Here is a 25,033-nt window from a genome sequence, read left to right as displayed (position 1 = left end):
AACTTATCAAATATCGATATCGGCGTAAAATAATATTATGAAAGTTTCCAAAATATAATGAGGAAATTCCTTAAAATGAAAAAGAGTTATCTAAAAATGGAAGAGACACACACAACATTTTAAGGCCAACGCAGATAAAAGGAATTTTATAGCTTTTTTAAAATTTTGTTTGTTTTGGGTTTTTTTTTGTGTAAATTTGTTAAACTCAAATACTTTATATTTTCCTTTCCTTCCATTCAAAACAAGACTTCTAAAACCTATATGTACGTGTACGTTTAAAACATGCGATTCACTTGAACTGAATTTAAATAACATTGGGCAGCCGTTGCGTTTCAAAGAAACAATACCTTCAATTTCATAATATAAATAATCTTTAATCATTATATCAATCACAAATTATGAATAAGGTCTTACACTTTTAGCACATTTGAGCTGAATCTAATGTAAGCATTATATTTAAATCAAAACTCATGCCCCGTCTGTTTGTCCATATATCTTGTCTTTGGTTATATTTTGAAGACCGTAAAAGCTCGTGACCAAATATAACAAAACTTGGTACCTAGTATTTTTGGATGAAATGTGAGACTTCAATTGACAAGATCTTATCTTTTTGAAAGTTAAATAATACACAGAATTCACGGGTTAATTAAACAAATAGCTTTTAATTCCGACTTAACTAAGGTTATTTACGCTCAAAATAACCTTCTTTTAGATTTATCAATTTTAGTGACAATGGTATTAAATGATCAATTTCCGGGTTTTATGAAACATAAGTAGTTAACAACGTCTTTGAAAATTCAGCCTGACAAGTCATGATTTGAATTGTTTTTGTAATTAAGCTTTTAGTTAAGGAACCCTTGAGTAATTGGAAAGCATACAACCATGGATGCATTATATATGTGTTTTACTTAAAATAATGACGAATTTTACGAAATGAATAATAAAAGGTAACACATTTAACGTATCTTTCGATTAGTTGAGTATTTTAAATGTTTTGATTAAAGTGATTCATTGAATTTCTTTTCAAAACCAAGGACACTGTTCTCTAAAATTGACTTTTGTCCACTAGCAATTAAAAGTAGTACAGACATTTGCAAGGTAAACAAAAGAAAAAAAACCTTAAATTTTGCTTTAATTTGAAATAAAAGCTACATAATTTGTTTTATTGTAAAAGTTGAGTGGACCGTCCTTATTTTGCATTTTTGTACAGTTAAATGTTGCTGTTGTAGTTGGACCCGATAATAGTGGGGTTTTTTTAATATCATTTTCAATTTGGTTGTAAGTTGTAAACAGAAACAGTTAAAATAAAACCAAAACATACTTTGAAATATATAAAAGATCAAACAAAACTCAGTCATTGAATAATTTAGATTTTTATTGAATTTGGGGATGGGTCTGATAAGGTATCTTATGATGCAATTCGTGGGTGGAAACTGGCTCAAAGTTCGTCGAAGATGCTGCAAAATCTGGCCGACCTGTGTCTATAACAGGCAAGCAAATACCTCAATAGTCAGAGAATTATCGAAAGTGATAACACATACACAATTCGTGATATTTCCAAAGTTGTTAGCATATTCATATCGCGAGTGCATTTCATTTTAAAGCGTAATTTAAAAGCATGAAAATTTTTTGAAGATGGATACCGCAGATATTGACAAATGACCAAAAACGGGTACGAGTACATACCGCTAAGCCATTGCCAAAAATAATTTCCAAACTCAAGCAATTACAATTTCCATATTTTGTTACTAATGACGAAATAGTGGTTACCTATTTCGAACCAATTAGATAATTAGAATCAAAACATTGTTAACTAAACACGGTAGACTTCCTGTAGTTGCTAAAAGAACAGACAAAAGAGAAACAAAACATTGTTAACTAAACACAGTAGACGTCCTGTATTTGCCAAAAGAACAGGCAAAAGAGAAGGTTCTTTATTGCATATTCTTCTCATGTGATATCGTACACATTCCGGTGCCGAAGGGCAAACGTGTTATAATTCGATATTACCAAGATGTAATACTAAAACAGTTACAAAAATATTACAAAAGACGTGCGTTCTGTGACAAAATTTTCGCATTTTGGTCTAATTTATGATAATGCTCCATCACAGACATCTGAGCTTGTGAGGCATTATAAAAAGTTGTCACCGTCTTGCCACACCAACCATATTCTCCAGATCTAACCCAATGCGGTTTATCCTTTTTCCAAAACTTCTTATCTAGTCGCCGTTACAAGTTCCGACAAGCCCTTCGCTCAGCCATCAGCAATGCATCATTATCAACCTAAACCAGCGTACCGTGATGTATTTCAAAAATGGATTTAGAGATTGAAATTATTTCTTTTTTTCCGCGGAGAATACTTTGATAAGATGTCATTTTTGTTTTTCTCTTTGAATCAAATGCTTTTGAGATTTCGTACAATACACATTACGTATCCAACAACCCTTGTATATACTGTTTGAACAAGGTCTTTCTAAAAAATAATATTTGAACGGCAAAGCAAAAACAAGAAAACATTTAATGTCTTTTGTTGATATTTGTATAACCAAAGATTTATCTATATACATTCATACATATGATTTGTATAGATTTTCTGTAAATCAGTCAACTGAACGTGAACGGAAATGTGACTACATGGCAGAGCCACTTTGCAACCACTTTTGAAAGAAATCCATTTATTTCAGTAATGGTTTTATTTCAATAGTGGTAGCAACAGTAATGCCATTCAGTCAGCTTAAGATACTTCTCTACTTTTCAACTGAATGGATGGCAGAAATTCTTCTTGTGAAACAGGTAAAACAAATCCTAAAAAGATTTGAATGAAGTGTTTAAATCTTTATCCATTGTCTTTGCAGATGTCCATAATAGCGTTGCCATCATTCATTTTAATGATCTTTCTGTCAAATGTAAATACAACAAAAGGTAAATATAAATTTATTTATTTGACTTCATTTGTACAATTGACACTAGTCTTAAGTTTAGTAGTACATTTGAATGTTGAATATAACATTCCAGGTTTAGACCTAATGTAAATGTGACAAAGGCCAGGGACTTTTTATTTATGTTCAAAACAAATTAGCAGATAGAAAAAAGGGGCTTGTAAAAGAGCATTTACACGTATTTGAAACCATTGTAAACAAAAAAAAGAAGACAAAAACCTTGTTTTTACACAAGTACAAAAGAATGTTGAGCTTTGTTTCATGCCTTCAAGTCTACGACTGACACTCAAATATTGGTTGATCAGTTAAATTGATTTTCTAAAGCATTGTAAATAAGAACATTTTTTAATTTACTTTGATTAAAGATATACTGTTGTCAAATTACAAAAGAAAATAGAAGTATTCAGTTCATGTATGAATTCAAAAACTATATAAATTCTATATTTTGAAATAAATTTGTAAACTTTTGTTAAATTTTAAGAGGACCAACATTGGTCAATATTAACCCATTTACAGAACACCCATATTTGATAGTGTAGAATATTTTTCGAACTGCAGTTAGATGTCAAATTAAAGAATATGCAGTAAGAGGTTATGAAAAGTGAAAAAGGATTCCCAAAAATTATTAAAAGTTTAGACTCTAATCAAAATTGATACGGTATCTATCAATTATTTTAACATTCATTTGTAACTTTATATCATGGTTAATTTAAGATAATTTTATTCCTAACATTAACAATTTTTATTCTTTGACTTTCAACGAGACTGTTAAATCTTGTATTCTTGAATGTTTCTTTCAGATTGCACTTTTAAACCAACGGATCTTGTGTTTGTGCTAGACGAGAGTGGAAGTGTAGGAGAAGCTAACTTCCAATTACAAAATCAGTTCGTTGCACAATTGGTCGAAGGGTTCGACATTGGAATCAATAACACACAAGTCGCTGTGATTACATTTGCTAGTACTGTGGTAACAGAGTTTTATTTGAATGCATCTAACGACAAAATTCAACTCTTGGAGAGTATCAAACACATTAACTACTCCCATCCAGGGATAACTATGACCCACAAGGCGTTACGCACTGTCCGAAACGAAGTTTTTACTGTAGCAAACGGAATGAGGCCCAATGCTTTGCCCTTCGTTATTGTGGTGACAGATGGTAGATCTATGATCCCCCCAGTAACAATAAGAGAGGCAAAACTACTTCATGAGCTGAATGTAACAATATTTGCAATTGGGATTTCAAGCGAGGTCTACATCGACGAACTTAGAGCAATAGCCACTGATCCAAAAGATGTGATCATTGTTAAGGATTTTCGTTCTTTGGTGCTGATACAAGAGAAGGCTCTAAGAAGTGCATGTAAAGGTAATTGCTTGATTTCATATTCAAATCTTTAAGTATTATGTTTGAGTGTATTTGATAAGTTAAATTGATTATTCAAATGAAATAGAATCGTTAAAAAGTACGTCGATTTGAATATAATATTCAAGTATTGTTTTTAGCATTATTAAGAAACACCAATGTCAGCAGTAACGAAACCGAAACTACAATACCAGATACTACAAAACATACAATAGCAACAACCTCATCACCACACAAAACAACAAAAACAAGGTCTACTGTTACTACCACTTCGTCTACCAGAAAACCAACAGAAAATACAGCTCTACAATACATATCAGAATCTATGAGTAAAGTAACAAAATATTGCCATTCAAAACCAACAGATCTTGTGTTTGTTCTAGACGAGAGTGGAAGCGTAGGGGATATCAACTTCCAATTACAAAACCAGTTCGTTGCAAAATTGGTCGAAGGGTTCGACATTGGAATCAATAACACACAAGTCGCTGTGATTACATTTGCTAATACTGTGGTAACAGAGTTTTATTTGAATGCATTTAACGACAAAATTCAACTCTTGGAGAGTATCAAACACATTAACTACTCCCATCCAGGGATAACTATGACGCACAAAGCGTTACGAACTGTCCGAAACGAAGTTTTTACTGTAGCAAACGGAATGAGGCCCAATGCTTTGCCCTTCGTTATTGTGGTGACAGATGGTAGATCTATGATCCCCCCAGTTACAATAAGAGAGGCAAAACTACTTCATGAGCTGAATATAACGGTCTTTGTTATTGGGATTTCAAGCGAAGTATACATAGACGAACTTAGAGCAATAGCCACTGATCCAGAAGATGTGATCATTGTTAAGGATTTTCGTTCTTTGGTGTCGATACAAGAGAAGGCTCTAAGAAGTGCATGTAAAGGTTATTGCTTAATTTCATATTCAAATCTTTAAGTATTATGTTTGAGTGTATTTGATATGTTAAATTGATTATTCAAATGAAATAGAATCGTTAAAAAGTACGTCGATTTGAATATAATATTCAAGTATTGTTTTTAGCATTATTAAGAAACACCAATGTCAGCAGTAACGAAACCGAAACTACAATACCAGATACTACAAAACATACAATAGCAACAACCTCATCACCACACAAAACAACGAAAACAAGGTCTACTGTTACTTCTACTTCGTCTACAAGAAAACCAATAGAAAATACAACTCTACCATACACAACAGAATCTACGAGTAAAGTAACAAAATATTGCCATTCAAAACCAACAGATCTTGTGTTTGTTCTAGACGAGAGTGGAAGCGTAGGGGATATCAACTTCCAATTACAAAACCAGTTCGTTGCAAAATTGGTCGAAGGGTTCGACATTGGAATCAATAATACACAAGTCGCTGTGATTACATTTTCTTCTACTGTGGTAACAGAGTTTTATTTGAATGCATTTAACGACAAAATTCAACTCTTGGAGAGTATCAAACACATTAACTACTCCCATCCAGGGTTAACTATGACGCACAAAGCGTTACGAACTGTCCGAAACGAAGTTTTTACTGTAGCAAAAGGAATGAGGCCCAATGCTTTGCCCTTCGTTATTGTGGTGACAGATGGTAGATCTATGATGCCCCCAGTAACAATAAGAGAGGCAAAACTACTTCATGAGCTGAATATAACAGTCTTTGTTATTGGGATTTCAAGCGAAGTATACATAGACGAACTTAGAGCAATAGCCACTGATCCAGAAGATGTGATCATTGTTAAGGATTTTCGTTCTTTGGTGTCGATACAAGAGAAGGCTCTAAGAAGTGCATGTAAAGGTAATTGCTTAATTTCATATTCAAATCTTTAAGTATTATGTTTGAGTGTATTTGATAAGTTAAATTGACTATTCAAATGAAATAGAATCGTTAAAAAGTACGTCGATTTGAATATAATATTCAAGTATTGTTTTTAGCATTATTAAGAAACACCAATGTCAGCAGTAACGAAACCGAAACTACAATACCAGATACTACAAAACATACAATAGCAACAACTTCATCACCACACAAAACAACAAAAACAAGGTCTACTGTTACTACCACTTCGTCTACCAGAAAACCAACAGAAAATACAACTCTACAATACATAACAGAATCTATGAGTAAAGTAACAAAATATTGCCATTCAAAACCAACAGATCTTGTGTTTGTTCTAGACGAGAGTGGAAGCGTAGGGGATATCAACTTCCAATTACAAAACCAGTTCGTTGCAAAATTGGTCGAAGGGTTCGACATTGGAATCAATAACACACAAGTCGCTGTGATTACATTTGCTAATACTGTGGTAACAGAGTTTTATTTGAATGCATTTAACGACAAAATTCAACTCTTGGAGAGTATCAAACACATTAACTACTCCCATCCAGGGATAACTATGACGCACAAAGCGTTACGAACTGTCCGAAACGAAGTTTTTACTGTAGCAAACGGAATGAGGCCCAATGCTTTGCCCTTCGTTATTGTGGTGACAGATGGTAGATCTATGATCCCCCCAGTTACAATAAGAGAGGCAAAACTACTTCATGAGCTGAATATAACGGTCTTTGTTATTGGGATTTCAAGCGAAGTATACATAGACGAACTTAGAGCAATAGCCACTGATCCAGAAGATGTGATCATTGTTAAGGATTTTCGTTCTTTGGTGTCGATACAAGAGAAGGCTCTAAGAAGTGCATGTAAAGGTTATTGCTTAATTTCATATTCAAATCTTTAAGTATTATGTTTGAGTGTATTTGATATGTTAAATTGATTATTCAAATGAAATAGAATCGTTAAAAAGTACGTCGATTTGAATATAATATTCAAGTATTGTTTTTAGCATTATTAAGAAACACCAATGTCAGCAGTAACGAAACCGAAACTACAATACCAGATACTACAAAACATACAATAGCAACAACCTCATCACCACACAAAACAACGAAAACAAGGTCTACTGTTACTTCTACTTCGTCTACAAGAAAACCAATAGAAAATACAACTCTACCATACACAACAGAATCTACGAGTAAAGTAACAAAATATTGCCATTCAAAACCAACAGATCTTGTGTTTGTTCTAGACGAGAGTGGAAGCGTAGGGGATATCAACTTCCAATTACAAAACCAGTTCGTTGCAAAATTGGTCGAAGGGTTCGACATTGGAATCAATAATACACAAGTCGCTGTGATTACATTTTTTTCTACTGTGGTAACAGAGTTTTATTTGAATGCATTTAACGACAAAATTCAACTCTTGGAGAGTATCAAACACATTAACTACTCCCATCCAGGGTTAACTATGACGCACAAAGCGTTACGAACTGTCCGAAACGAAGTTTTTACTGTAGCAAAAGGAATGAGGCCCAATGCTTTGCCCTTCGTTATTGTGGTGACAGATGGTAGATCTATGATGCCCCCAGTAACAATAAGAGAGGCAAAACTACTTCATGAGCTGAATATAACAGTCTTTGTTATTGGGATTTCAAGCGAAGTATACATAGACGAACTTAGAGCAATAGCCACTGATCCAGAAGATGCGATCATTGTTAAGGATTTTCGTTCTTTGGTGTCGATACAAGAGAAGGCTCTAAGAAGTGCATGTAAAGGTAATTGCTTAATTTCATATTCAAATCTTTAAGTATTATGTTTGAGTGTATTTGATAAGTTAAATTGACTATTCAAATGAAATAGAATCGTTAAAAAGTACGTCGATTTGAATATAATATTCAAGTATTGTTTTTAGCATTATTAAGAAACACCAATGTCAGCAGTAACGAAACCGAGACTACAATTACAGTAACCACGAAACATATAATAGCAACAACTTCATCACCACACAAAACAACGAAAACAAGGTCTACTGTTACTTCTACTTCGTCTACCAGAAAACCAATAGAAAATACAACTCTACCATACACAACAGAATCTACGAGTAAAGTAACAAAATATTGCCATTCAAAACCAACAGATCTTGTGTTTGTTCTAGACGAGAGTGGAAGCGTAGGGGATATCAACTTCCAATTACAAAACCAGTTCGTTGCAAAATTGGTCGAAGGGTTCGACATTGGAATCAATAATACACAAGTCGCTGTGATTACATTTTTTTCTACTGTGGTAACAGAGTTTTATTTGAATGCATTTAACGACAAAATTCAACTCTTGGAGAGTATCAAACACATTAACTACTCCCATCCAGGGTTAACTATGACGCACAAAGCGTTACGAACTGTCCGAAACGAAGTTTTTACTGTAGCAAAAGGAATGAGGCCCAATGCTTTGCCCTTCGTTATTGTGGTGACAGATGGTAGATCTATGATGCCCCCAGTAACAATAAGAGAGGCAAAACTACTTCATGAGCTGAATATAACAGTCTTTGTTATTGGGATTTCAAGCGAAGTATACATAGACGAACTTAGAGCAATAGCCACTGATCCAGAAGATGCGATCATTGTTAAGGATTTTCGTTCTTTGGTGTCGATACAAGAGAAGGCTCTAAGAAGTGCATGTAAAGGTAATTGCTTAATTTCATATTCAAATCTTTAAGTATTATGTTTGAGTGTATTTGATAAGTTAAATTGACTATTCAAATGAAATAGAATCGTTAAAAAGTACGTCGATTTGAATATAATATTCAAATATTGTTTTTAGCATTATTAAGAAACACCGATGTCAGTAGTAACGGAACCGAGACTACAATTACAGTAACCACGAAACATATAATAGCAACAACATCATCACCACACAAAACAACGAAAACAAGGTCTACTGTTACTTCTACTTCGTCCACCAGAAAACCTATAGAAATTATAACTCTACCGTACACAACAGAATCTACGAGTAAAGTAACAAAATATTGCCATTCAAAACCAACAGATCTTGTGTTTGTTCTAGACGAGAGTGGAAGCGTAGGGGATATCAACTTCCAATTACAAAACCAGTTCGTTGCAAAATTGGTCGAAGGGTTCGACATTGGGATCAATAACACACAAGTCGCTGTGATTACATTTTCTTCTACTGTGGTAACAGAGTTTTATTTGAATGCATTTAACGACAAAATTCAACTCTTGGAGAGTATCAAACACATTAACTACTCCCATCCAGGGTTGACTATGACGCACATAGCGTTACGAACTGTCCGAAACGAAGTTTTTACTGTAGCAAAAGGAATGAGGCCCAATGCTTTGCCCTTCGTTATTGTGGTGACAGATGGTAGATCTATGATGCCCCTAGTAACAATAAGAGAGGCAAAACTACTTCATGAGCTGAATATAACAGTCTTTGTTATTGGGATTTCAAGCGAAGTCTACATAGACGAACTTAGAGCAATAGCCACTGATCCAGAAGATGTGATCATTGTTAAGGATTTTCGTTCTTTGGTGTCGATACAAGAGAAGGCTCTAAGAAGTGCATGTAAAGGTAATTGCTTAATTTCATATTCAAATCTTTAAGTATTATGTTTGAGTGTATTTGATAAGTTAAATTGACTATTCAAATGAAATAGAATCGTTAAAAAGTACGTCGATTTGAATATAATATTCAAGTATTGTTTTTAGCATTATTAAGAAACACCAATGTCAGCAGTAACGAAACCGAAACTACAATACCAGATACTACAAAACATACAATAGCAACAACCTCATCACCACACAAAACAACGAAAACAAGGTCTACTGTTACTTCTACTTCGTCTACCAGAAAACCAATAGAAAATACAACTCTACTATACACAACAGAATCTACGAGTAAAGTAACAAAATATTGCCATTCAAAACCAACAGATCTTGTGTTTGTTCTAGACGAGAGTGGAAGCGTAGGGGATATCAACTTCCAATTACAGAACCAGTTCGTTGCAAAATTGGTCGAAGGGTTCGACATTGGAATCAATAACACACAAGTCGCTGTGATTACATTTGCTAATACTGTGGTAACAGAGTTTTATTTGAATGCATTTAACGACAAAATTCAACTCTTGGAGAGTATCAAACACATTAACTACTCCCATCCAGGGTTAACTATGACGCACATAGCGTTACGAACTGTCCGAAACGAAGTTTTTACTGTAGCAAAAGGAATGAGGCCCAATGCTTTGCCCTTCGTTATTGTGGTGACAGATGGTAGATCTATGATGCCCCCAGTTACAATAAGAGAGGCAAAATTACTTCATGAGCTGAATATAACGGTCTTTGTTATCGGGATTTCAAGCGAAGTATACATAGACGAACTTAGAGCAATAGCCACTGATCCAGAAGATGTGATCATTGTTAAGGATTTTCGTTCTTTGGTGTCGATACAAGAGACTTTTCTAAGTACTGCATGTGAAGGTAAGAAATCTTTTTAAGTTGACAGAAATGCCTTTCAGTGACTCTATTTCTTTTAAGAATATTTTTCTCATAATGACGTTTTATATCCTAGCTATAACGAAAAGAGATAACAACGAGTACTCTATGAAAGTTACAACAGACAGTGTTTTTAACACAAACAACAGCCACATCGACCACGAATAATAACCATTAGTTCTTTCATAAAGCCAAAAGCGACGAACTTCGAAGAAAGAAGATGGATGATAAGGAGTGTAAAATGCCCATATGAGGAATTGTTAAATACCGCAAAATTAAAATATCATTAAATCTGATACTTTTTATGAAAATAAATAAAAACGTGTTACAATAAAAATTGCGTTACATCGGTTTGTAGCCCTTAAATAATTTTTAAATGCAATAGGTTCATTTGAACTGGCGTTTGCGTGTCAAAACCTCCAAATAGTGTCATATTTGTAACTTCAATGCCTTTTCTTTTATAGAGTGGGTTTGAGCTCCATATTTTTGTAATAATCTAAATGCGGTTTAATAGAATTTAAACCGATTTTAATCAACAAAAATGTGGAGAGATGACCAACTTTACTTTAAAAAATGTCATTTTGTAGTCAAACATTGAACGTTTACAAGTTTGTAAATTCGTGGACAACGTCTCATACAGCATTTAAACAACACTTTGTTTTGAATGAAATGGATCAGTGGTTAGAGCACTAGGCATTAGGCAACTTTATAGAACTTGGGTCTTTAGGTTATGGGTTCGATAGCACCGAACCTTCAAGATTTATAATTCTTTTCTTATCGTTTTTTGAAATATTTCAAACTGAATATAGTTAGAAATTACCCTTTTGTAAACTTGTATAATTATAACACATCAAATATTTTGATTTGAAAAAATGTTAAATTTGAAATTGTATTTTACGACTAAAACAAATGGGCAGTTGCGCTATCTTATTCCCCCATCTTCTTTATCCCTAATTTAATATGTTAGACAAAACTTTTGCTATATTTCATGAACGTGATGAAGGATAATTTTTTTATTATCATTTGGAATTCAAATTATACCCACAATGTCAAAAGAGTAAAATCCATTACAGCTGAAATTATTCGTTTAAGTCCAGCATGTTGTAAATATTTGCATTAAGTTTAACTCATACACCATATAGCAGCACCAATTTTGTTTTTGAATTGTATAAATATTACATCATCTCTATTCTGCATTTTACGGCCTTTCTTTTTTGTAAAAAAAAAATTGGTAACCTGGTTCATTTAGGTTACCCATTGTTATGTTTTTGTTTGTCGTTGGGCGTTCTGTGTCGTGCGTCTTATGTGAAGATTGAATATTTTCAGCCTCTTCTCCGAGTTTTATTTATCAATCAATGTAGAAAAAGGGAAAAATGAATGAAAAGATTAATAAAACCATCACCAAGGCTATATCTTATTGGTAATAATAATAATGCAATTCAAAAATCTTTTTTCGATCAGATAAACCAAGAACATGCTGATAAACAAGGACGCCTCTACCAAAATTGTTAGATTCTTTCCCTCATTGTCGGGGGGGGGGGGGGGGGGCTGTTGTTAGGTTGGGGTTCAAGTAGTTATATAGTGAACATGCATTATTCTTTTTAGAAAAACTTTAACTTTTGGACTTTAAGCAGACAAACGAGGCATTTGATTACAAGAAGCATAGGACCTCTACCGAATTAAAATTTACAGCCTCATGATCTGGGTCAGTGATTTGTTTCTAGTATTAAGGAAATTTTAAAAAGTTGTCTATACTACAGTGCATTTAGCTGGCTAATCAAATTTAGTGCATTGTAACCAGCAAAGTAAGCAAAAAATGCCACTTTTAGGTTTGTGAAATCATTGACCCTAGAATAGGTGTACGTGTGCTATTTTATTTGTTGTGGAGGAAGTTATACACATGTTGCACATGCTCAAATAGCTTGTGGTCATCTTTTTTGTTTAAGGTAAAACAGTCATCTAAATACACAAGGATGATCATGTAAGCTTATAACATGCACAAAAGAATATATCAATGTATCAATTAATAAAAGTGGGAAAGAAATTGTGACATTTCTAATATATAATATCAGGTGTCATTCAGTGTTGTGTTTATGATATATCATTTTCTGACCAGCAAAGTAGATATTTTCTTTTTGCTTAAAGCTACTTTTATCTTTGATCCTTGAAAATTCTTTTATAGAATAGATATAATTTGATCAAACAATTTTTCTCCCACATAGGACGAATTTAAATGGAAACATATCTGAGTTGATTTGATAAACTGTTTAATAAAGTGCTTGAACTTTGACGTATTCGTGATGATTCTTGTGGAGGTCTTGACAGAATGAATCCTGGCAGATGACATTTGACGTAACTTTCACAATCAAATCTAAAAATGGATCGAAACTAAACAAATATTGATATTACAGTAAATGTGAATCTTACTTAGAAGCTTTAATCTATTGAAGAAACACTTTGGTGTAAAGGAATTGTCTTCGTTGTTAACAAAACAGTCTTTTTAAAACAGTTTTTCAACAAGCGAAGTCAAATGCAGATAAAAAAAATTGAGGAACAACATATTTTGACTCCCCAGCTTCGAGGCGCTAATTGCGATATTACGTTTAACAATGTCTAATCTAGGCATGTTCCTATTTTTAGTTTCGCAACAGTAACAGTTGATCGCACATCAAATTTTGCCACTTAAAATTCCCCCTGGTAATATGAAAAACCTATGCATATTATTACAAAGCTTGCTTTCAGTTATTAAATATACAAAAAAATGTCTTTGGCATTTTTGGGAGAGTATATCAATTAAACATATATAATTTAATGCCATTAGTATTTTTTGCTTGGGAACTGTCTTTCAAAACTAGACTTGAAGCATTAACCTTTGAAACATGAGTTTGTTTTCTAGAACTGATCGTAAAAAGGCTGTTCATAGTAACATGCCTTTGATGGTCGTGGCCATTTTATTTTTTTTAGATTTTCTTTATCTCCTCTTGAAAAAGAGATTTATATAAAAAATATTGGCAAATACTCAAATTTAAAGAATTTGTGTATTTTTATTGATATATAACAGTTATGGCTAAACAATTAATATCTAAAAATAAAATGTTAACCTTATGGTTAATTTTGTTGACAATTCAGTCTCTTTAAAAACAATTTAAGCTTTAATTCTAAGATGTAAAAACTGTTACTCAATATTTTATAAATATATATATGTAAAATGAATAAGGTAGCAAGCGTTTAGCACAGCTGAATTTAAAGTATAAAGTGAACAATTACATCACTTTTGTCCTAAGTATCAGTTTTTGCTCGATTGTCCTTTCTGATCTTTTGTTCGAGTTTTAAAAAATTTTGATTTTCTCTTTCAGCATCAGGCTATTCTTAACCAAACAAATTATATAAAATGCATACAAGTAAGTTTAAATAAAGGGTCATATTCCTTCCTATAAGATTTATTTAATAAAACGTAATTAATAGGAAGTTTTTCTCTAAGAACCGGAGCATAATACCAGTATATCAGAACTTGCACACATGCTTTTCTAAGTATATTGTTGATATATATGTTAATTGTAATTTTCAGATACGGGCCCGTGTGGGCTAGTATGGGGGGCAAAAATCTAATTTCTAGTGTATCAAATAAATAAATCTGACACCCTTTTGTGTCAGATTTATTTTTGTATTTATTTATTACACTTAACAACTTGTGTGGCTCCACATTTCTGCGAGGGGTTCCAAATAATGCATGGAAAATATGGAAACCATTTTGTAGAAGAAAATACGTAAGATGTTATACATGTACGCATTATTAATGTGGAGGGCATTTTATCAGCAAACTCCGTGTAGAATATAAATAATTAGACTGAATTATATCATAAAAGTTTTGCATGAAATATACAAAAAAAAATAATTTGCAAATAAGTGTTTTGAAATTGTAAAATTAAAAAAAATAAAAAGACAGAAAGGGTCGCTATAATCTAGTCATGGACATATGTAAAAATTCCATTGGAATAAAATGGAAGCATCATTTTAAAGCAATATTTCTGTTAACCCACATTTGTTAGATACTGTGGCATTGGTGACTTGACACAAGAGATTTCGAGTGACAAAAGGTTATCTTTTGTAAACTTACTTGATAGCCTCGATATACAGAGAGATTAAACAAATAGGTTTTTAATTCCGACTGGACTAAGATCATTTTCGATTTTCCTTCTGCTGCAAGAAGGAAAATGCCTCTTGTATTTAATATTTCAAACTTTGAGTTTTAGTAAGTAGTTTGAAGCGTCCTCAATTTCGATCTGGCAAGTTATGATTGGAATATGTTAACTTTATGATCTTAGAATACACCTTTTGTCGAGAGAATCCTTGACCAAAGTGGAGTAAATACAATCATTGATATATTCCATATCAATGCTATTTATTTAACCATAGCGTTTGATTATGAGATTAAAACATATTTTGTTAATCAATGAAAAATATTTTATTGTTTGAAAAGAAGATTTGTTTTCTTTCGGTCGACGTTAAATGATTTTTTTAAAACACAGATCTTTGCTGTTTTTTAGTTGTAAAACAAATAAGGAGGAATATAAACTTAAGACGTCTAAATTGAGATATACCAATTTCATAATGATTTTGATAATTGTAACTAAACATTCATATTCTTCCTAAATATATTGCTTTTATAATATATATAATATAATTTGAGGGCGTTTTTTTTTAAAATTGATAGCCCGAGGAAAGAATTTCATTCACTTCACAACATTTGCATTCATCTGCATAATCTCTTTCATTAAATTGACGATGCTCGGTTAACGTTGTTTTAAGAAACTAGATTAGATTTGTAGATTTTCAAAGGAAAGGGTCTTGTTGTGAACAATATACAATTCTCATTTTATTAGGTTCTTGAATGATGTTATTAGTAATTTAATAAAAAGTATGATAACCATTCAATTAATGTTAAGAGAACTTTTTTGTCGATTGAAAAAAGTTATTATAATTTCATACATAAAAAATATTTTGAAGCATCACGGCAACGTATGTCCTTGCCATGTACATTTGGAAAAAATGTCTCTAGCTATAGTGTTTAATATTTCTTGTCTGGAAGTGGCGATTTTAAATTGTATGGAGGTCGTTGTTGTGGTACAATGACGAGTCAAGTAAACAAACGCAACAACAATATGCATCCTAAACAATGTCACCGTAAATCAATATTATGCTATATAAGATCAGTTCTTAAGAGGACATGTAAAAGAAATATTTAGCATGGAGGCAACATTATACGTTTATTGATTCAGAAGAGATCTTGATACATGATTTTATAATATATTTTTCTCTACAAGTTAATTATATTAAACCATGAAGAAAGAAAGATGTTTGTAAACATTTGCAAAGACATTCTGCTTAATAAATAAACCAATTCATAATACTGAGGATTTACTCTCGGGTTCTCTACCTTGTTAAATATCTTTTTAAAAAATTGACCCGATGATACTCAATCAATATTCTCCTACATATATACGAATGATAAATAATTTACACCGGTGTTGAGAATTGAAATGGCCTTTGATTACCGGGATCCTCTGTGAAACATGGTATGTGATAGTTTTTATTTTGAAACTACATTTGTCAGTCTTTTAATCTCATTATTTGTTAATTTAGAGTCTTACAAAATGCATCATTATCCTAATATATATATATATGACATTTAAAAAAATCTTTTTTCAAAGGATAAATATTGTGTTCATATTGTACATTTAACATGGTCGTCGTTAGTATGAAAAAACCAAAAAAGTTTGAAGAGAATTTTTGCTTTCTTAAAAAATAAAAGGACTATATATGGTTTGAGCCTAAAATGGCCCCCTTAAATGAACATTGTCATTTTACTGTAATTCTTTGTTTTATTTGTACAAATAAACATTTGATTTTTTTCATTTTGATTTTAGTGGCCACAATTTAAAAATATGACATCATAAAGTTAACCTTTTCCCACCATTTTCTCATTTTTAGCATAAAACGGCTTGTTTTGAAGCAGTTTTTCTTTCAGGAAACATCGAGCGACTGCTTAAACAAACAAAATATTTTCACCAAAGATGTATCTCTCCAATACTTATTAGTGACAAAAAGTTCGTTCTTGTTCAAAGAGTCGCTCTAAATTTCCCCCGAAAAATGTCCATTTTTGACTGATTTTGAATGAATTATAAAAAATAGCGTCACTTCTGACGTCATATATTGCAAGTGGGTGCATATAAATCAAATAAATAGGTTAAAAACATATTTTATGTCATCTCTTTTATAATATTACACAACAAATTAATGTACCTGAATCATTTTAAAATAGCGAATTATGGGGGGGGGGGGGCAAATTTGACTAATATCATATATAGTTCTAAATTTTTAATAAAATCACCAGTACTTGATGCACCACACCCTACCTAACTTTTACATAGGAAAGTACTTGAATTTAATGCAATGAATATTAACTATTGTGGGGGGGGGGGGGGGGGGGGGGAGAAGAAGATAAAGAAGATAATTTACAAACAGCGAGTAATCAATGAGTTAACTTTAACGTACATAAAAATTTAAGAATATTTAAATAGAAGATATTAATTCTAATTCATTTTTTTTAAATAATGTAAATTGACATTTATTATATTTATTTTTTGTATGATTTGTATCGACTTTGTATGTCTAAAAAATAATAAACAAACATAATAAGAGTGCTTGTTTAAAAAAAAAAATTGTTTTCATAATTTTTATGATAAATCAAAATGGAGAAAAACAAGGAGCATGTATATTGTTTGTTTCGTTTTCTGAAGTTTGGTTGATTTCTTTCGATTTTCTTTTAAACAAAATATTTTGACTTATTTATATCTTTGATGACACTTATCTTTCTCAGAATTCTTTTTCATTGCAATATTAAGGAAATAAAATTCATGTGTTCTTACTTTGGATCCTAAGGTGTGAATATTATGAGTATTATATATTTTGAAGTTATTATTCACCACGACAGCAATAAACACTGTTTTCTTGGAAAATTGTCACAATTTTATTAGAATGAATATAAACATAAACTTTTGTTTATTATCATATGTTGCTTGTTTGATTTGTATTTAAAAATCAGCTAACAAGAGTAAAGAATGACTTAAAATACAGTAATATATTTCACCATTTCATGGAAGAGCATCTGGATGGATTAAGAAATCATGTGAAATCAAAATACAAAAGGCTGCAGCATAAAGAATTTTATTAGATTTCGAAGATTTTGTTAGGTTTATTACTTTGTAAACAAAAAAAAAGCTGACACAATAGGTAGACTTAACTAGCACTCTCACGATAACGTGTCTACGTGTACAGCAATAGCTTTCTCTGCTTGTTAATTAATAGTGTTTCATAGCAATAACTTTAAATATAATTTCTGTCTCAGATAGTGCACTAGCATGATTTTAAGACCAAACAGTTTTTTATTAATCAAAATATGATCAATGAGTGTTAATCTAAATATTTCATATGCATCTTTAATTAAATTTTCTATTGATCTATGCAGTTTGTAGAATATCCGTACATGCATTGCAGTCTTGTAATGTCAATTGTTACACTTTACTAGTCATATGATTTATTTATGACTTGAAAAATCTAATCATACAAATGATTTGAACGAATTTTTAACGCTAAAGGATTGTAGAATCTTTTGTTTTGTTTAGTCTGCCAGTTAAATAAAAAAATAATTCAAATTACCACAGTATGAGTGTATACGAATAAAACTTTTTTTAAAACCTTTCTTTAAATTCAATATTATTTAATTTATATTCATTTATTTATTTGCAGATGTTTATAACATCGTGGTCGTCATTGATTTTTGTGGGGTTTTTGTTTACTGCAAAAGCCTCCAAAGGTAAAAAAAAGAACTTTTGAAATTAAACTTAATAACACCTGTAATTGCAATTGATTTTATAACTGAAAACATGAAATATATTTACCAACGTCTTTCTATCGATCTGTTTATCTATCTATCTATCTATCTATCTATCTATCTATCTATCTATCTATCTATCTGTAACGATTTTCGATTGTATGCTTATTTATTTATGTTCATAAATGCAAAGAATACCTATAATCACATATTCATAACAACAATAAGCACTCTTCATCATTTAGATATGTTTAAAATGTATTTAACTGGTTAATAAATTAAATCCCAGGAACTTAAGTATGCTTAGAAATTTGAGTAATAGTATTCCGAGGGTGGATAACCCATTTTATACCACGGGTATAGAGTGCTATGAAAAACAGGCTTTAACACCAAAAAATAGCTATTTTACCTCCTGAACTTTATATCAAGTCTTAGAATATTTTAGAAAGGTATAATACCTCATAAAATAAACTCAACTAAAACGCATAAGCAATTATTGTAGTGGATTTTCATTTCTTTTCTGTTTTAAAATAAAGATGATTTCATGTAACTAAATTCAATAAAAGCTTTACCATGAAAAGATTGATCACATTTAAATGCATTATATATCAGTTATCGAAATATTTCTGAAAATAGTGTATTCAAGCAATTTTTTTTACAAACAAATAATAATAGAATCCAGACTAGTCCAGTCTGGTTCCATCATTATTTTACATAGTCATGGCGCTTTGGTAATCAATGACAGCGAACCAGTCTTATTGAACTCTGGCGTAGAAATACATACGAATACAAAAAAATTCTTAATTATTCCCACCATTAAATATCTGACAATTTTCAAGGTATTCTTTATTGAGTTGCCTTGGAAAACAATGCATCTGAGTACATTACATCGAATTTATCGACTGTTTTCAAGTACTAAATCTTGTCAGCGGTGATGATTTGTACTTAGGTCCAAACACTTTTCCACTTCTGTTTCGCAAGAGATACTGCATAGGAGAGTTGACTAAAATCAACTCCCAAATACGAAAGTATTTTCTTTTATTCAAAAAATAATCTTAACGATATTCAATCATAATCATATCATTACTTATACTTCATTCCTAACAAAAATGCATTTTTTGACTATCATTGAAATTGTCAAACTTTTATTCTGAAATGTTTCTTTCAGATTGCACTCCAAAACCAACGGATCTTGTATTTGTTCTTGACGAGAGTGGAAGCGTAGGGGATATCAACTTCCAATTACAAAATCAGTTTGTTGCAAAATTGGTTGAGGGGTTCGACATTGGAACCAATAACACACAAGTTGCTGTGATAACATTCTCTTCCGAAGTGGTGGTAGAGTTTTACTTGAATGCAATCCACGACAAACAACAACTCTTGGAGAGTATCAAACACATTAACTACTCCCATTCCGGGTTAACTATGACCCACAGAGCGTTAAATTCTGTCCGAAACGATGTTTTTACTGTGGCAAATGGAATGAGACTCAATGCCTTACATTTTGTAATTGTGTTGACAGATGGTAGATCTATGTCGTCCCGAGCTACACTTAACGAAGCAAAGCTACTCAGTGATATGAATATAACGGTTTTTGCTATTGGAATTTCAAATGAAGTCAATGAAGTCGAGCTTCGAGGATTAGCCTCTGATCCAAAAGATGTGATTATTGTTAAGGATTTTGATTCTTTGATGTCGATACGAAATCAGGCCTTAAATAGTGCATGTGAAGGTATTGGATATATTTAATTACAAAGTCCCAAGATTAATAGAAATGCCTATTAGTGACCAAATGTCTTTAACAACCAAATCTTATTTACTCCTTTTTTCTAGCTTTAAAGAAGAGAGATAAAGATTATAACTCAATGAAAGTCACAACAGACACGGTTTTTGAAATAAGTACAGGATCTTTTACAACTGCAACAATGACAACAGTAGCTCCAACTATCGGTTCAACCAAGCCGACAACAACAAGTTTTGAAGAAAAATATCCATCTTTCAATTTGATAGGTAATACTTCTGCCATATAAGATAAAATTAAGTACTTTATTTGACTTGCAATTAAGATTACACCGATAAGGTCATAGTTACCAAAAACTATTTGTAAAACTGTCGATGTTTTACATTTGAAGATATTTTAATTGAAAAATTATGAGACAAACTACACTTGAAGCACATATATTTATCAGAATATTATTCGTGCTCATGCATATAGTAAATATATATGCAACAATTTTGTAAAATATCAATTTTGATTTGTTTCTTTTAGCAAACTCCAGTTCATACAACTTTGATTTTGAGAATGTCTCTTCGTGCTATCTTTTATTAAATTTACCGAATTCCAATACATCGTGGAATATAGGCAATGAAACAACTATTGCACAGATCAGAAATGCAACAAATAATCACGCGTTTCAAAATGCATCTGGTCAGTTTGCGTACGTCGACGGATCCTCAATGCAACCAAACAATACAGCGTGTATCAGCACGCAAACTATGCATTCAACTCTGAACCAAACAATTTGTCTCCAGTTCTACTTTCAAATGTTTGGAAATGATACTAAGACGCTAAAGGTTTATAAAACAAATGGTTCGCTTTTATTGGACGACGCGACGTGTATATGGCAGGAATCTATGATGTCCACACATGATTGGAGCTTTGCTCAGGCTGAATTTAATTTATCTTCAACTGGACGGGTAAATCTGATATTACGGACAGCAAAAAGCTACTACTTGGCTACAATAAAACCTCAAAAAAAAAAGCATAGTGTAGTAATGTCATTTCTTAATATTTTTATCTCAATTAAAAATGAAATATTATATTTTTTAATTTTTGTTTTTCTATTTTTCAATGCTTTTATTCTTTTAGATCGTGTTTGAAGCAATGAGCACACCAGATGGAAACGGATTTGCAATTGATAACATCACACTATCTGCCTGGCAATGCCCACGTTAGTTTACAATGATAAAACTATTAAGGAATTTTCGATTTTTTTGCGAGGGATGCCTTTGAATATCGCTAAGAAATCATTGATCATTAAAATAACATAATGCGAATTATCTATATTTTTACTAATATTCAATTCATATATTATGAAAATGCCCGGCAAGTTTAAAAAGTTAATTTTCTATTTTGGTCGTTGTTATTTTTAATCAAACTTTTAAACAAATTATCAAAAGCATAAGAAAGAAACATATCAACAATCAAAACAATTTAAATTCTTAGGGATTTAATTGCATCTATATAATGAGTAGTATGTCAACTTGAAATTCAATGAGTAGTATGTCAGCTTAAAATTTTACATAATATACTAATAAATAAAGAGTGCAACTCTAAAAAACATATTCCAAAAAAGTCGTCATTGTCGTTGACAAATTTTATAACAGTATTTCCCGAGTCATCGATACAACCGCAGATGATAAGCACCAAGGCATCAATAAAAGAAGCTTCTACAACGGACAGTTCAACAACGCCAAAAACACCGAAAGTTTCTGACCATTCAAGCACAGGCAATGAATACTGGACTGGTACTGAATTAAATTCATTACGTTCATGTATAAGATTTCAGTTCAGAATGTATTATTTAAAAATGAAAAGTGCAATAACTACATTTATCGAAAGAAAATTTGTGGGTTTTTTGACAGACTTTATAACAGGCACTCCCTCGATACAACCGCAGATGCTAAGCAGAAAGGCATCAACAAAAAAAGCTCCCACGAAGGACAGTTCAACATCGCCTCTATCAGCGATATTTCCTGCCTATTCAAGCACTGACTATGGATACTGGACTGGTAAGGAAATACAATTTATTATGTTCATCTATAAATTTCTTTGTCTTTGTACGTTTCATGTCTATAGTCTGTCCCCCGTAGATATCATCAATATACATTTTGCTTCATTACTCGATATTTGTAAATATGTTGGGGTTCAAACAATGTTCATTTAAACGAATGAATAACCTACTCAAACCATATTTGATGATTCATAAACCGAAACAAAATTCAATACTTAAGTTTTGTATTGTAAGGAGATGTAGGAATTTTAACTGTGAAAACGATGCCATGTTCTATTACCGTCACATCTTTATTCAAAATTATTCATCGTTCCTTCGAGCAATATCGAAACAAATGCTCCTGAAACCTCGACAAAAGCATTCATAACTAGCATCAAAATGACAAGAAAAAAACTACATTGGACCAACTAACATATCCAGGGGTGAAAAATGTATATTCAAGCACTGACAATGTATATTGGACTGGTAAAAATTTCATTTGCTCACAGTTTTTGTGGTTGTAAGGTGTAAAATGTAGACAAATAATATAACTCACGTTTTAACATATATTTTTAACATATGTGATTGTGGACGTTTAAAAATCAGTCTTTTAAATTGCAATGGAGGAAATCTATCAAATATATCAATTTACTTAAATAAGGTATAAATAGATATATAGATAAAAAGATTATTTACAAATAATTGATTTTTTTTTCATTAACGAACATTTTGTCATCATGCATTGCATGATATTGATATTCATATTTTAACTAGCATGTTTAGTGATATTGATATTTACATTTTTATCACATACTATGTTTTATATACATTGATTTTAAGAGTCTTCATCGTTGCCACCAAATATTGCATTTCACTCTGGCAAGCCCTCGACACAACTCTATAGAACTAGCAGCCAGACAACACAGACAACAACAAGAACGACTACATCAGACCCACCAACAATGCATCCAGTAGCAAAACCCACCTATTCCAGCACTGACAATGTGTACTGGACCGGTACGAAATCATCTAAATATCATGACATATTGTAAAGATCAAATGATTTAATATATGAAAAAAGTTTCAGTATTGTACATCTCTTAACTGATTATTTCTGATCAAATCATGTAAAGGCCAATCAATATTTTTTAGTGAAATGATGAAGATTTAATTGGTTTCCATTTCAACCTAATGTAAAATTTGTAATGTTTGTAGATTCCTCTTCGACTTATTCGAGTAATTTTGCAATATTTGGAGAAGGCACTTCAACATTTACCTCAGACAAAAGCACAAAAACATCGACAAGAATTCCAAATGCTTTCAATGCCATTTTGTCAAAGACAACACCGACACAAACGTCAAAAAGTCATACCACAAAGAAAATTGTAACTACCAATCCCATCCCCAGGACTACAAAAAATTCAAATAAAAAACCAGACAGATTTACAAGAAAGCTGATTTCAAATACCCGAACAACTACACCCAGTGGCGAAAGAACAAGTTCATCTGTTTTAAACGGCAAGCTGTCTCACCCACATTCACGATTTTCAATCCCTGGATATTTTCAGTTTATTGAGGTTGGCCTCATTGCAATTACGACCATTGTTGCCATGGGACTTCTTGGGTGCTGCTGCCTTAGGTTTTGTGGAGGTAAACGCAGTGAAGATGACGATGAAGATGAAAAGGAAAAGGAAGCGAAATCAATACAACCAGCATGGAAAGAGAACCAAAGATCTCCGATATCAAAGCCTAATAGGTGGACGGACGACTTTTAACATTTCACAATACATAAATAATGTGTCTTAAAAGTTAGCAAAGTTTCGAGATCGTGTGTCATTTGTTTGGTTTAAAAAATGTTGGACAAAGCGATATTTAATAATTTTACTTAATTATTTACTATAACAACATGTTATTTGCTGATTTGAAATTATTACAAGTATTTTTATTTGTGTGAAACAAGCTGGATTTTATTCAACCTACACCTACCGGTATATCTCTTTGGGTTTAAGGAGCAAACAATATGCATTAATTGATCTTTTGACATATCAAATGAAATGACATTAATATGTTTCTTGTTCATGTTGCATTGTAGTGTAAATAAAAAAAATGCGTTAACTTGTTGAATTTTTAATGTCCGCCCCAGAAAGCCCAATTTGACTTTTGTCAACTTCCTCAAAATCTGTTTGTAAACTTAAGACAAGAACGCAATACGGTAGAATTCATGAAACACATAAAACAAAAGTATTCAAATATTTGATCACAATGTATTTTATTATAACTCGCCCGTGTGAGAGGTTTTCCTCCATCGATGCGTTTATACATTTCTCAGTATGTGTGTGTGTGTGTGTATGTGGGTGTGAAAAGAGAGAGAGAGAGAGAGAGAGAGAGAGAGAGAGAGAGAGGCAGGCGTTTTGATCTTGATCTTTCATAGTACATGTAGCATAAACACAGATTTTTTTTACTCATTAGAAGAAGTATATCCAAAAAGTCAAATCTCTCCGTTTGCAGGGATGGCCAGACTTTGTCGAACAACAGATATTAATGTATCAAGTAAGGGTTTGTTTTTTAATATGTTTATCATTTAAAAAAAAAGTATACATTATTCAGATATTTTAAGTTACATATGGGAATTATTGTTTAACAAACAAAAGAGGCCCTCAGGCCTTGACGGTCACCTGAGTCCCATATCCCTCAGGCAGACATGTCAGAGA

At 32.0% G+C, this 25,033-nt stretch overlaps 1 protein-coding gene across 1 annotated transcript; it reads left to right on the top strand.

Annotated features, from left to right (window-relative positions):
• The first annotated feature begins 2,861 nt into the window (after nucleotides 1-2,861).
• On the top strand, nucleotides 2,862-24,437 carry LOC128175670 (uncharacterized). Its single transcript, XM_052841479.1, has 19 exons — nucleotides 2,862-2,924; nucleotides 3,742-4,305; nucleotides 4,443-5,210; nucleotides 5,348-6,115; nucleotides 6,253-7,020; nucleotides 7,158-7,925; nucleotides 8,138-8,830; nucleotides 8,968-9,735; nucleotides 9,873-10,640; nucleotides 14,224-14,243; nucleotides 18,465-18,531; nucleotides 19,718-20,281; nucleotides 20,383-20,559; nucleotides 20,819-21,246; nucleotides 21,419-21,500; nucleotides 21,937-22,077; nucleotides 22,195-22,341; nucleotides 23,163-23,339; nucleotides 23,538-24,437. The coding sequence occupies exons 1-19, from the start codon at nucleotides 2,891-2,893 to the stop codon at nucleotides 24,095-24,097; spliced, it is 8,262 nt and encodes a 2,753-aa protein (XP_052697439.1). The 5' UTR covers nucleotides 2,862-2,890; the 3' UTR covers nucleotides 24,098-24,437.
• The last annotated feature ends 596 nt before the right edge of the window (nucleotides 24,438-25,033 follow it).

Source organism: Crassostrea angulata, chromosome 3, assembly GCF_025612915.1.
Source record: "Crassostrea angulata isolate pt1a10 chromosome 3, ASM2561291v2, whole genome shotgun sequence".
NCBI lineage: Eukaryota > Metazoa > Mollusca > Bivalvia > Ostreida > Ostreidae > Magallana > Magallana angulata.
Note: the sequence above shows the minus strand (reverse complement) of the source record. Positions and strands in the feature narration are given on the sequence as shown.

Bases quoted from the DNA above. Each gene is read 5' to 3' on its own strand.
- LOC128175670 (XM_052841479.1), top strand. From the start codon at position 2,891: ATGATCTTTCTGTCAAATGTAAATACAACAAAAG. The intron at 5,211-5,347 runs GTTATTGCTTAA...TATTGTTTTTAG, and splicing joins TCTAAGAAGTGCATGTAAAG to CATTATTAAGAAACACCAAT. The intron at 20,560-20,818 runs GTAATACTTCTG...TGTTTCTTTTAG, and splicing joins TCCATCTTTCAATTTGATAG to CAAACTCCAGTTCATACAAC.